This window comes from Camelina sativa, chromosome 5 (assembly GCF_000633955.1).
Source record: "Camelina sativa cultivar DH55 chromosome 5, Cs, whole genome shotgun sequence".
Taxonomy (NCBI): domain Eukaryota; kingdom Viridiplantae; phylum Streptophyta; class Magnoliopsida; order Brassicales; family Brassicaceae; genus Camelina; species Camelina sativa.
The window spans coordinates 26137156-26151791 of NC_025689.1; the positions used below are offsets into that span (position 1 = coordinate 26137156).

A 14636-nucleotide genomic window follows, 5' to 3' on the forward strand; every position below is an offset into this window, starting at 1 on the left:
TTTAGCACTGTATGCAAAAAGATTCAACATTCTTCCTTCTTCTTCATCCCCATCACTCTCTGATTCTGAATCACTAAAGCTAACATATGCCTTATTATTTCCTTTCACCATGTTTGGGCATTCAGATTTTAATTGTCCAATCCCTTTACATTCAAAGCACTTCATCTCCTTGCGCTTAACCATTGGACACTCTGGTTTATAATGACCAAAACCACCACATTCAAAACACTGAATCTCTTTTCTCGGATTAGCTTTTTCTTTTTCAGATATATTTGGCCTAGAACAAGACCTCTCTGGAGCACTTCGATTCCAGCAAGCTAATTCTCGTCCCTGTCCTTTTTCCACACGTTTGAGAGCTTTTCTAAAGTTTTTTGCCATCAAGGACATGTTATCTTTTATCTCTTGCAACTGATCACTCATGTCATCTCCCTTGAATGCAATTCCTTTACCATGAATTCTTAGTTCTTCAGCAACTTCCATCTCCTCTGATTTTAGCATACCAATGAGATCCTCAAACTTCAAGGTGTCTGTGTTGCTAGATACTATCATGACTGCTTTATGAGCTGCATACTTAGAAGGTAGACATCTAAGCAACTTCTTAACCAGCTTGGTATCCTTATAGGTCTTACCAAGATTCTTTGCTTCATTAGCAATAGTACTCAATTTTGCACTGAACTGAGAAATTGTCTCTTTTGGATCAATCCTTAAGACTTCAAATTGTGATGCAAGTTGGTCTAATCTCGTTCTTTTGACTTTTGAGTTTCCTTCATGAGTCTTCTGCAGAATGTCCCAAGCATCTTTAGTTGATTCACAACCTTGAACAAGCTTAAAGTCATCATCATCAATAGCACCAAATATTGCATTAAGTGCCCTAGCATTATATTTAGACAAATTCTTTTCTTCTACCGTCCAGCGTGCCTTAGGTTTAGTGATCTTGTCACCAGCTTCGGTCTTCTCATAGGGAGGTTCCCATCCTTCTTCCACTGTCGTCCAAGCATCCTCACCTAGATTTCGAATCAGCTGAACCATGCGCACCTTCCAGCAACCATAGCCTTGTTCATCCAAGATCACACCCCTTTGAAGCATCAACAACTCATTACCTGACTGCATCATTATCTCAAGATCTCAACCTGTGGCGAGTATAGAGCTCTTGTCGGTTGACTGCTCTGATACCAATTGTAAAAACGAAGATGTAGCCAATATTGAAAAGAACCTCTTTTCTTATTAAGAATTACTTAAACAATCTTACAAGATATGTTTAATCAGATTTACACACAGTCAACATGACTTATCACTGACCAATTTTTAATCTAACCAAAACTTGTTAAGAACCCTAAAAGCTTATTCGCTTGGCTTCTACTTTTTCTATACGGCTCAAGAAAAACCTTAAGCCTCAATACAAATATATATAGATAGCTAACATATCACGTTGGCTAACATACTTTCCTAATTTAAGATAACCCCAAATCTTCTTTTTATTTGATCTGATGATATCTTGCTAAACAATAAAGGAAACTCCAATATTCCAAATTGCCAAATATAATTCGCCACATCATTATAATTCCACGTTCGTTACTTCATGCGCACAACTTCTCCCAGTGTCTTACAGACTAGCCTTGTTCACCAAAAGTCTTCATGCTTCATTTAGAATGGTTAGGAAATTAACTAATTGGTTTAATTATTTTCCTATTGCATGTGCTTGATGTGAACCATTAAATGATTTAATTAATTATGTGGTAATTAATCAAGTGTGTGTGGCATGGAGTTCTAAAATCAACCTCTTCATGATTTTAATGAGATTATTCGATGAGATTATATGGTAAGTTGTGTGTTTTGTTTTGTGGTGGTTTATCGTTCTTAGTTTTTGTTCTTGGGAGCGCAGATGGCTAGAGGAGCTGGAGGTCGTGGTCATGGTCGGGGTCGCGGAAGTCGTGTTGTGGACGAGGAGGAGCCCTCCGAGACTGACGAGAGTGTGGCCTAGAGTAACACCATGGATCAGGTCGAAGGTTCGCATGCGCATCAGGAAGGGTTTGTAAAAGTGACAAGTGGAGGTGCTAATGGGGACGGTTTGGAAGGCGGTGTGAGAGCCAGCGAGGATGATATTAGTGCTAATTTGACTTGAGTGGCCGTGTGGGTTCCGGTGGTGTTGGAGTTCTAGGTGTGGGAGCTGTAACAGGTTTAGCCCAGGGTTGAGATAATCATTATATTTAACAGGCTTATTGATGTTGTTGATGAGTGGTTACTGAAACCCGTACCGATTCTTTGCAACTACTCCATTATCCTGAGATAGGAAGGGAGCCCGTCAGCAACTACAGCCCTAACCTGCACTCCCGTCACAGGTGGCACAACTGGAGCCTGCACTGGTACCGCTCTTGGTAATCGCTCCAACAAAAACGTTAGTAGGTCCACCAGCTAATCATCCAGGCCCTGGGACTAACCGTGTTGCAGATTTTCCACCCAGGAGCCAGCACCGCCAACCAAACTAGCACCGATATCAACCCCACCGTCTCCCTCGGTTCCATCGGCACCTCCACCGGCCACAATAACGTACCCTTCTAGATTCCCATGCAAACCCACGACCTGCTAAATCATGGTAGTTTGGGGCACTCTCTCCTCAGCCTCAACAGCTCGACCTCGCCCACGGTCATGACCACGTTCACGTCCATAAACTTCAACTCTCCAACCATCTGCACTATCAATAACATAAGCTAAGAAATTACACAACCAACAACATAACAAAAATACTTACTGGGAATTTCACTGAAGGCTCGAAGAGGATGATTTTAAAAGTCTAGGCCACACACAATTGATTAACTACCACATAACCAATTACAATATATCAACAGTCCAAACATCATGTCTCAAGCATTAGGAAAATAATTCACCAATTAAATTCATAAACCATTCTGAACACCCATTCAATCTGCTCTACAATTGTAAGAGATCTGATACCAACTTGAAACAGCTTTTTCTTATATGAATCAATTAATTAATGATCCTAAGATTCCCAACAGTTTAATTTCGAGCATTTACATGATTTTTGAGATAACACTTTCTAGACATTTCTTTTTCGGTTTGAACCATTGGTTAATAATTTTTTTGATAAGAAACATAATCTCATGTAAGTGTAATTTACATGAACCCTGAGATCTTTAAATCAACATGATTAATCACATGACATAATTATAAAGTAGGTTAGCAGAGTGACACCATTCATTGTAGTAGAGATTTTTTGACGAACAAATTCAAAAAAGTCCTAATTTTTTAGTTAGGTGATTAGGTTTTCTCCCCTTGCCTATAAACTTATTCTTTATATGTGTTATCTTTCTGATATTCTTTCTGGATGTCTTTATGATGAACTAAAGAAATATATTTATAGGCGGAGAGAAAACCTAATTACTCTTTAGGGTTTCCTTAAGATTTAATCTCAACCGGCCATCAAAGTAGAAATTGATTAGAAAAAACTTCTTTGTTACTAATTTAATTTTTTACCAAATATATATTATAAAATAACATTATTTCGTTAAAACGGATAACTATAAGACCACATAATATATATAAATTATTCCTTAGAGTCTCCCACTTGGTTGTTAGTAAAATTCATTAATGTTTTATTTTAGAAAACATAAAGCCGGTATAATATGTTATAACTTAATTTCTTTCATTTGATCATCCTAAGTGTCTTGGCTAACCTAGTAATCAATGGGAGTCATGGCAGCAGCATATCATGATCCCTTCCAATTACTACTACATTGACTATTGTATTACTTAGACCATAACATGAGTAGGAGTTATCATAATATTCCCTTTAATGTCTTTGAATAAAGACTCATTCTGTTATCATAGATCCAACAAGAAAAAATGTGTGTGCGCATTGGGAACAAAATTTAAAGATATAAAAATCATAAGAGAGCTCAATTAAATGTCAAAATATAGGCCAATCATAATAAGCGCACAATGTAACTAAGAGATTTCCTCAAGACTTATACTTTCAACATGCTTGTTAAAAGTCCTTGAAGGTATTCCTTTCATAATTATGTTTGCAACCGTAACTTAAGTGCCTATCTATTAGTTGACATTCATTCCCCTTTTGACACTTACTTTAATTTGATGACATACACAACCTTAATGTTCATATACTTGGATCCTCTACATTTCATGTCATACTTGTATAAAAGAAAACTACATCTTTGATTTTCAAATAAAGAGTTAAACACTTGTTAACAATATTCAAGGTCTTAAACTCAAAGACATTTATGCAATCATACTTTCTTAATATAATCTTCGTTATATATCACATACTCAGCCTCTAAATTGGAATTATAAAGAAACTACAACTGCAGGCTCTTCCTTTATATGACACCTTTATTAATGAGATTCATATAGCCGAAATGTAGTATCTTAGATCAACAAGATATCCACCAAAAATCTGAGTTAGAAACTTCAATCATCTGTGTATGTGTTGATTTTCTTTATATGAACATATATTCATTTGTTTCTTTTAGGTATCTCAAAAACATTTTTTTACAGATAGCAATACTAGAAGAACACGTCATCTTACTAATTCTCTCAAGAACTTTATCAATATAAACTTTATGAGACAATTTTAATTCCAAATAATCTATCATGGATAACTTTATTCTCATCACATACGAAGTCTCATTGATAACTGTCATATAAATGTTCTAGAAGGGATAGCTCTTAGTCTCAATAATGAACTAACTAGGTAGAGGACCCGCGCCTCGCGCGAGATCATGTTTTATTGTAAATCGTATTAATTTTTTATCTTTGTTATTTAATTTATTTGACATATATTCATATTATTATTATTTTTAATTTTTTTAGTAGTCAATTATTATATGTACTAGATGAGTACTCGCGCACTGCGCGGGTTATTTTTTGGTGATATAAACAATTGCATTTTTACTGTCAATGTCATTTCGTGTATTGAGTAGTCAAAAACGAAATCACAAACCATGGTGATCAATATCATATCATGTGACTGAAAATTTGGAGTATCCACCACACATGATTGAATCTTCTTTTTCTCTGGCACTGTAGCAGTAAGGAAAAAAAACTGTTGTAAATTTGGTCAATTCCCAAGTCTCATAATCTATTCTACCGGGAAAATGGCCAAAGTCAATCCCAACTATTTGCCAAATGCTTTTTTTACCTAAACGTTAACACCCTGCAAATAACAACTTGAACTGTATTAAAATTAAAATTTGGTACCTAAACTATATAAAATATTGTCAATTTCAACCTTTGTTCGAACAGTGTTAAATCAAAGTTTAACGGTGTTGAGTCAGACGATCTGTGGCATCCACATGGCACTGGGAATGACCAAAACTAAGTTGTTTTGGTCACTTTTAGGTGTGTTGTGGCAAGAAACAAAACATTTGACAAAAAATAGAGTTTTGGAATCTGTTTTCGGGTGGGTTGTGAGACTTCATTTTTGGTCATTTCTTGCTACAAAATACCCAAAAATGATCAAAAAACGACGTAGTTTTGGTCAGTCCCAGTGCTACGTTGAAGTCACGGACCGTCTGACTCAACATCATCGCACTCTGATTTAACACTGTTCGAACAGAGGTTGGAATTGACAACATTTTATATAGTTTAGATAGCAAATTTGAATTTTAATACAGTTCAGGTTATTATTTGCTGGGTATTAAAGTTTAGGTATAAAAAAGTGTTTGGTAAATAGTTGAGGTTTAGCTATTTTCCCTCTAATCTACCTCTTAAGAATCAAACACAAAATGACCTGTTTTTCTTATTGAAACATTTTCTTCACATTATGAGTCTGACCAATTGGAACTTGTGGAATGTAAGATATATTATATTTGTTAAGAAAACTATTTTTTCTACAAAAACTATATTTGTTAAGAAAACTATTTTTTGTACAAAAAAAAAAAAAAAAAAAAATACNCTCACATATTTTAAATTGTATAGTGAATAAATACTGCAATCGTTGACGTCCCAATCTATTCATGTATTTGGCATGAATCTGCTCAGATATAATCATACATAAACAAAGGAAAAGAAACAAAAGATTGATCGTTCAGCTGGAGAGGTCATATTACTTAATACAGAAACAGAAAAGAACCACATATAATTCGAAGAAATTCAGTTCGGTTTAGAGAAATGGGAAAAACAAAAGAGAAAAATATGACCTAGCTAGGCAAATGGGAGTACAACAGAAAAAGGGCAAAGGCATATATGACTTCAATACTCAAATAAGACTTATGGTAGAAACAGCTAAGATGATAGCAAGGGAAAGTCCCAACTTCTTCAACAAGAAACTATCTTGAACCCACAAACCTCGTTCATCAACTCTGCCTTTTTCCTTCTTCCAAATTTTTCTTCTCTCGACACCATTTTCCATCATGAGTATTGTGCCCGGATTGTTACAATCTCCTATCTTAGGCTGCGTCGAGTACCTTTCACTGCTTTGGTTTTTGTTAGTGTAACCTCTTTGATGAACACAACGCATCAATAGAAGCATAGGAATAAAACCAAAAACATACGCGAGTTTTCTCCATTGTCCGAGGAATGTTGAGACTACTCCGTTGGTTTGAGGATTTATTTTTTCACGGACACGATCCGTCTCTTTTGATGTCACGTTATGACAGCATTCATTGACTCCCGTTGGATTTATATGAACAATAACGGTTTGCGATGGTACAATCTGTTGAAAGAATGTATTGGTTACCTGACGAGTTGTAACAAACAGTCCATGGCTAACCTCAACTTTCTTAACCACGTCAAAACGTGGTGAACTCGTTGTGTCATGATCGGTCTTGTTCAAAAGATTCTCATTATGTTCGTTTTCTGAGAACTCAAGTGTAAAAGCATCATCCACATCTCCATTGTTGTTGTTAACGTCCATAAGATCTTCAAAAAATACAAATGACTAAAATAAATAAATAAAGGACACTAAAATTAATAAGATAAACTCAAATCAAGATATTTTTTTAAACAAAAAAAAAAGCAAAAAAAACTAAAGCTACCTTGATTTTCGTGTTCTTGAGTGTCTCTATGATAGCTCCAAATATCTTCTATAGGAACTACCGTTGAGTGTTCTTCAATGAAGCTCTGAAATTTGAAACAAGATCAAACATAAAGTTATTTTTGATAACACTAGTCACATATAAAATATTTTGCACTTAAATATATTGAATTACCACTACCTTTTCTAGTTCCTTGCTTGATGCCCCTACCCATCTCAAGTTTTCAACAAGCCTTTCTTCCTTAAACCTCCCATAATGGTCTTGCATATCTACTGCCTTCATGTTCGCATGTACGCATGCGAGCTTTTCTCCGGAATAATTAAAGTCTCCATTGAAGGTTCCAGAAGCAGAACCACCATCCCACGAGTCAAGACTATTCCGTGGCTCGTGGGAGGCTTGAGCCAATGCTATGATCTTGCTTAACATTTCATCTGTATCATTAGCTACATTGTTTCCCAAATATTCTCCGTGTGTGAGATCTTCTACATATAGTGGTGGCACCGTTGGCAACATACGATTCTGTAGTCTTGCACATTCTAACTCTATCTCGACCTATTATATGAGGAGCATTGAAATAATTAAAGATTAGTTTGAAAATAAAAGTTTACATATCCACAACGTAAATTTTGATTTTTCAAGATAACTTAAATTTACCTTTGTCGGAGGATATGAGATTGTTCCATATTGAGATTGAGCTGGGAAGTTGAAGGATGTATCATGCGACATAAACTGACTCCATTTGTTTTCTATTGTTTCTATATCTGACGTCGATGAGATATTACCAAGTTGAGTTAAGCCTCCTGTATCGGGTGAGATTGGATATTCCGAGTTTTCTAGGTTTTCATACATTCCATCGGAATACAAACAAGTACTAGAAGTAGATTGTTCACTAGTCGTCGCTTTGTTCTTCATGACATGGTGTTGTTTTTCTTCTATCTTGTTGGTTAAACCACTCTTCTTGAACACTCGACAAAGTGCATATGCATCCTGGAATAATGTTGATCATATATACTTGGTAATTAATATAATAATTAAGAAAAACACTTTAAAAATAATTATTAACTTTGACGTATGGTTACTTGTATGCCGGATTTAGATTCACATTCTTGCTCTTCAAGACGGTATTCATGCATGACCCAATCGGTACGTGAGCCATGAGGCGCTCTTCCTCGGTAATATACTAACGTTTTCTTTGTTCCAACCGTCCGCGAATGTGAATTCACTTTACGATCTTTCCCGGTGGCTTTCCAGTAACCGGCTTTTGTCGCCCGGTTTGTTCTTGATCCGTTTGGATATTTCCGGTCTCGAGGACTGAAGAAAAACCATTCTAGGTCTTTACTTGGCAGCAAGGACTTCCCTGCAATTTTAGCAAACAAGGATCACATGATTAAGAGAACTCTGTAATTAGGTTTATCCAACATTAATTTGTATATACTACTTAAATAACATGACATGAGAATCCAAAAGATAAGGAAATCAAGAAAACATTGAAGGTGACGAAGGTGAAGGTGAATGAGAAGCTTCCAAAGCCCTAAAGCATATGTGAAATTATGAGTTACTTTTTTTTTTTTAATCTTCGTAACTTTTTTGACTCGGTCTTCCGAATTTGTCTCATTAGTATCACTTATCACCGCATCTCTCGGTTTTATTACAATCCTTTTAAAGAATAAAGATGAGGGTGGGTCCATTTAAATTTTATTCTAAGATAAAGTTGGGATCGTTATTATATATAGATTTAGTTCATAAAGCATTCACGTTGGATGCTAAGTTCGATGCGTGTCCTAGAGATACATAACTTGGTACGTAAAATATGTTAAAATAAACTAAAAAATTATAGTGTACGTTAGGAAAAAAAGTAGAAAAAGAAAAGAACATATATATTTGAAATAGAAAAAAAGACATCAACTGTATTGTCCAAAAAACAAAAAAGAGGTCAAGTGTCTCTTCTCTCTAGGGTTACCCTTCAAAAGGTAGTTTCACATTACTGTATGTAGTTTTTAGAAATAAATGTGTAATTCGTTATCCTAATTAACGTACAAAAGAATTGATCTTACAAGAAACGTATCAATTAAATGATTCTGACATAAATACTTAGAAGAAAACAAGATAGACGTCTTCTAGGTTGCTATATTTTATATATATACATATATATATATACATATTTCTCTCTTTCTTTATATATATATATGTATATATATTGTCTCATTTAATTTGAACATAAGACATAACAGCTTGATGTATAGACGATGCAGAATCATAAACTTATACCTTTTTTTTTTCCTAAAGGATAAGAAACTTATACCTTCCTCGATGGTAAATGTGGATGACAAGAAAAATGATGGGTTTGCATATGATGAGAACAATATAAAAAGAAAGAGAGAAATATACCGGGTAAATCCCAAGGTTCGCATTTGTAAAGATCAATCTCGGGTATTATCTCTAACTCGATCGTTCGACCATTAATCTTTCGCTTGAGGTAATATATGACAAGCTCTTCGTCTGTTGGATGAAACCGGAAACCAGGAGGCATTGAAACAGGAGCCATATACACTTCCTAATGTTTTAGCTAGAACCAAATGATTGAAGAGACAAATATGAACATAAATATATAGAACTTGAGAGAGAAAAAGGAGGAGAAGGAGAAGAAAGAGTGTGAATATAAAGCGAGAGTTATATAAGAAAGAGGCGTAACATAAGGGTTTGAATTCGATCGATCAGTGATGGAATTGTAAGAAAGACAAAAAGAGATTAAAATTATGTAAAAGAAGCCACAAAAAGCATTTAGGGTCGGTTGCCAATTGCAAACCCCACAACATATCTTCTTCCACTTTAAGTCTTTAACTTTTCTTTTTACTTTAATGTGTTTATATATTTCCGTGTAAATTTGATTCTCAGTTCCGTTCTTATTAAGCTTTTTCTAGTATCATCTTCCTTAATATTGGAAAATTTTAAATATCAAGTCAATTTAAATATCAAGCCAAGACCATATATAACTTTATAAACTTAAAGTGGTTAGTCTATAAAGTTAAGTTTATGTACGTAAGATTATGCATCAGGCAGAAGACCTTCAATTCATTATCTTTTGACATTTTGAGATTTGGTTCAATTGGAGTTTGCTTGCATGTGTATTATCCCACAGATTTTGACGATTTCACTATCACAGTAAAATTTAGCACTTTTCTTTTTTCTCCTTTTTTATTTATTTTATTTGTGTGTGTTTTCTTATTTTATTTTCCATCATCTGTTTATTCCTCGTAAAATCATGAAAAAATGTTGGGTTCACCACTAGTATTGTTCTTGCCTAGAGATGTCAAACGGACATGTCCGCGTCCGAACAAAGACGCTGGCATGCCCGCGGGCACCTTTTTCTTCTCCTCCACCAAGCTTCGAATCTTCGTACGACCGTACCTATGCCGTGAACAACAACTATGCAACTATGCAACAACTATGCATTTGAATAATCACTACAAGAAAACATGCCATTTGCGACTACCATTTGTGACTGATTGTTTAGTCGCAAATATTTGCGACGGTTTTGCGACTATTTTAATACCGATTAACGACCATACAAAATACGGAAGTAAAACCGTCACAAATTTACGACGAAACAGTACAGCCACAAAAACGTCTCACCTTTGCGACCGAGTACATACTCTTTTGTAACTGATGTTATTTCGTCGCAAAACAAGATGCATTTTGTGACTACTTTGCAACTGCAATTTTGGTACGTGAGTGCCGTCGCAAATAAGTCGCAAAATAGAGACTTATTTGCAACGACTTTTTGGAGTATTATTTAGTAGCAAAGTCGTCGCTGCATGTCGGAAAAAAACGTTGAGAATGTGGAAGATATTATACTCAACTTTTGCGACTACATTGACAACGGTCGCAAAAGAGTCGCACCATGTCGGCAAAAAACGTGCTTAAAGTGTGTTAGGTGAACTGAAATTTTGTGACTCTTTCTATAATAGTCGCAAAACAGTGGCAAAATTTCTCTTATATATATGCCACCACTTCTTCTTTCATTTACATCGACTCTAAAGAGAAAAAAAACGGGAGAAAGAAACCAAAAAAAAAACGTGAGGAAGAAAAAAAAAATCTAGAGGAAGAAAAAAAAAGAGAGAGAAAAAAAAATAATAATAATGTGAAACAATCCTTCAAGAGCATGGATGTACAATCGAATCGATCCGTTCACTAATCATATCTCATCGGATTATTCGGCGGGTGTGGAAGAGTTCATCGATTTTGCCTGTAGCCATGCACAAAATAGCAGAGGTAGGTTTTACTGCCCTTGTGTAGTATGTCACAATTCGAAGTCTTTGAAAGCTGCCTCTGTTTCGAATCATTTGCTAAGTAGGGGGTTTATGCCTAACTATTATGTATGGTATGAACATGGTGAAGATTATGATGTTGTTGGGGAGGGAACTAGTAGTCATTATGCTAATAATACAGATTATGCTAGTGCTAGTGCACCAATAGGATTTGATGGGGAGAATATATATGCTGGGATGGTGAATGATGCATTTCATGGTTCTGTACCATATAACGAGTATCATGAACATGAAAGTGGAAATGATCATGTTCATGAACAACCCACCCAAGAAGCAAAACGGTTTTATGATATGCTAGCTGCTGCAAACACGCCACTGTATGATGGATGTCGGGAAGGGCAGTCGCAGTTATCGTTGGCAGCTCGGTTCATGAACAATAAGGTCGACTACAATTTGTCTGAAAATTGTATGGATTCATGGACAGGACTGTTTACGGAGTATTTACCAGAGGGTAATCAGGCAACCGGTTCATACTATGAGACGGAGACTTTGATGCGAAAGCTAGGATTACCGTGTCGTACATATGATGTATGTATAGATAACTGTATGCTCTTTTGGAAAGATGATGAGAAGTTGGAGCATTGCAAGTTCTGCGGCAAACCAAGGTATAAGGCTAGTGAAGGAAGAACAAGAATACCGTTCAGTAAGATGTGGTATTTACCGATTGCGGAAAGACTGAAGAGAATGTACCAATCTGAGAAGACTGCAGCTTTTATGAGATGGCACGCTGAGCACAGCTCTAAGGAGGGATTAATGTGTCATCCTTCAGATGCGGCTGAGTGGAAGAATTTTCAGCAATTGCATCCCTCATTTGCAGCAGAACCGCGCAATGTTTATCTTGGATTATGTACAGATGGTTTCAATCCTTTTGGGATGTCGAAACACCATTCATTATGGCCAGTGATATTGACTCCATACAACTTGCCTCCTGGGATGTGCATGAACACAGAGTATTTGTTTCTGACGATTTTGAATTCAGGACCGAATCATCCACGAGCTAGTCTTGACGTTTTTCTCCAACCATTGGTCGATGAGTTAACAGAGTTATGGTATAATGGAGTGGAGGCATATGATGTGTCCTTAGATCAAAATTTCAACCTTAAAGCTGTCCTTTTGTGGACTATCAGCGATTTCCCAGCATATGGCATGTTGTCAGGATGGACAACACACGGAAGATTAGCTTGCCCAATTTGTATGGACGATACAAATGCATTTCAATTGCCAGCTGGTAGGAAGACATGTTGGTTTGATTGCCACAGGAGATTTCTTCCTGCTAATCATCCAATGCGAAAGGATAAAAAACACTTTCTCAAAGGCAAACACGCAGTGAACGACTATCCACCGCAATATTTGACGGGTGAACAGGTCTTACATGAGCGTATAAGAAATGCCGAGCCGCCAAAGACTTCTGACTGCGGAGGAAATGGGCATGAAAATAAAGTGGATGGTTATGGAAGTTGGCATAATTGGCACAAAGAAAGCATCTTGTGGAAGATCCCGTATTGGACCGATCTAAACTTACGACACAATCTTGATGTGATGCATATTGAGAAAAATATTCTCGATAATCTCATGTACACTGTTATGAATGTGAAAGACAGATCAAAAGACAATGTGAGGTCCCGATTGGATGTTGCAAGATTTTGTGATCGAAGTCAATTGCATGTTGATGCTGGTGGGAGAGCTCCTTTTCCTATTTGGAGATTGAGTGCGAAAGGGAAAAAAAGCCTACTTCAATGGGTCAAAGAAGATGTTAAATTTCCAGATGGGTATGTAGCTGATTTAGCTAGTTGTGCAGACATCAAGGATGGAAAGTTTTCAGGAATGAAAAGCCATGATTGCCATGTCTTTATGGAACGATTGCTTCCATTTGTGTTTGCAGAGTTGTTACCACGTGACGTCCATCTTGCAATATCAGGTAAAAATTTGATATCTATATATAGCAATTTAATTTTATATATATGTCAAATTAATTAATGATTTTATTTATATATTGTAGGGATTGGATCATTTTTCCGTGACTTATGCAGTCGATCATTGGAGATAAGTCATGTCCAAGTCCTGAAAGCGAATATTGTGATGATTTTGTGCAATTTGGAGAAAATATTCCCACCTTCGTTCTTTGATGTCATGGAGCACCTTCCTGTACACCTACCATACGAAGCCGAACTTGGTGGTCCAGTCCAGTATAGGTGGATGTATCCCTTCGAAAGGTTTTTCAAACGCTTGAAAGGGAAGGCGAAGAACAAAAGATATCCAGCGGGATCAATCGTTCAATCATATATTAATGATGAGATATCATACTTCTCAGAACACTACTTTGCTTCAACCATTTCTACAGCTAGTAGAAGGAGGTATTTCATACTTACATTATAATATATAATGGTCTTTTAAATTAACATGTAAGGCTACTTAAAGTTTTAAATATTTTTCAGGTCATTGCGATATGATGCGGGTGAGGTTCCTGTATATCTAGTACCCCTACCAGATATATTCACTCAAATCGGTCGTCCTAGTGGCCAAGTTACAGAGTTTTGGCTGTCTGATAAAGATCAAAAATGCGCACATGCATATGTATTGCGGAATTGTGATTACTTTCGTCCCCTAGAGAGGTATATGTTTCAGATTATTTTTATAGCAATTTCTCTTCAATATATTTATGGATTAATTGTCTTCTATATGTTGGGAAAAACAGTGTGTTGGACGATCAAATTCGGTATGAATATCCAGAACTCACTGATGATGAAGTCACATCGAAAAGAGATGAAGATTTTAGCGATTGGGTTTGCCAATATGTAAGTATAGGTAAATAGTTTAATATAAAAAAAATATTTTAATGAATGGGTTCACTTCCGACAAATTTATATTTATTTCTTCTGTAGGTGTCTACAATGAAACATATCCAAAGTTTTCCTCCATGGGTTCATGAATTGGTTGATGGTCCAGAAAACAAAGTCAAGTCGTGGCCCATGTATTTTACCAGAGGTTACATGTTTCACACGCGTGAACACGGGCAGACGAAAAAGACAATGAATTATGGGGTATGTGTCCGAGGGCAAAATTATTCTGAAGCATCTACGGAGGATGATTTTTTTGGGACCGTTGAAAACATAATCGAGCTCGAGTATCCTGGCATTATTAACCTAAAGATAACACTTTTCTACTGTGACTGGTTTGACCCAACGGTTGGCAAAGGTATCCGCATGACAAATGGAGGCATCGTAGACGTGCTTCCGTCAAGAAAATACCGAAATTACGAACCTTTTATTTTAGGTTAAGTTTCTTTTCACTAAATATT

General features: G+C 36.1%; 2 protein-coding genes and 1 long non-coding RNA gene across 4 annotated transcripts; 2 read left to right on the forward strand and 1 right to left on the reverse strand.

Moving 5' to 3' along the window:
• On the reverse strand, window positions 6038–9927 carry LOC104787605 (NAC domain-containing protein 86). Of its 2 annotated transcripts, XM_010513212.2 has the most exons (7): window positions 9399–9927; window positions 8090–8367; window positions 7665–7997; window positions 7191–7562; window positions 7011–7095; window positions 6528–6894; window positions 6038–6446 (listed from the first exon to the last, which is right to left on the reverse strand). In XM_010513212.2, exons 1-7 carry the CDS (start codon window positions 9553–9555, stop codon window positions 6233–6235), a joined length of 1806 nt encoding a protein of 601 aa, XP_010511514.1. In that variant the 5' UTR covers window positions 9556–9927; the 3' UTR covers window positions 6038–6232. The 2 variants fall into 2 exon arrangements, with proteins under 2 accessions (XP_010511514.1, XP_010511513.1); XM_010513211.2 differs by having other exon boundaries at window positions 6038–6894.
• LOC104789590 lies at window positions 11177–12854 on the forward strand. The gene is made up of 2 exons (XM_019245378.1): window positions 11177–12703; window positions 12780–12854. Exons 1-2 carry the CDS (start codon window positions 11177–11179, stop codon window positions 12852–12854), a joined length of 1602 nt encoding a protein of 533 aa, XP_019100923.1.
• LOC109133120 lies at window positions 13834–14498 on the forward strand. Its single transcript, XR_002038210.1, has 3 exons — window positions 13834–13950; window positions 14034–14133; window positions 14221–14498. It is a non-coding gene; the product is annotated as an uncharacterized LOC109133120 (long non-coding RNA).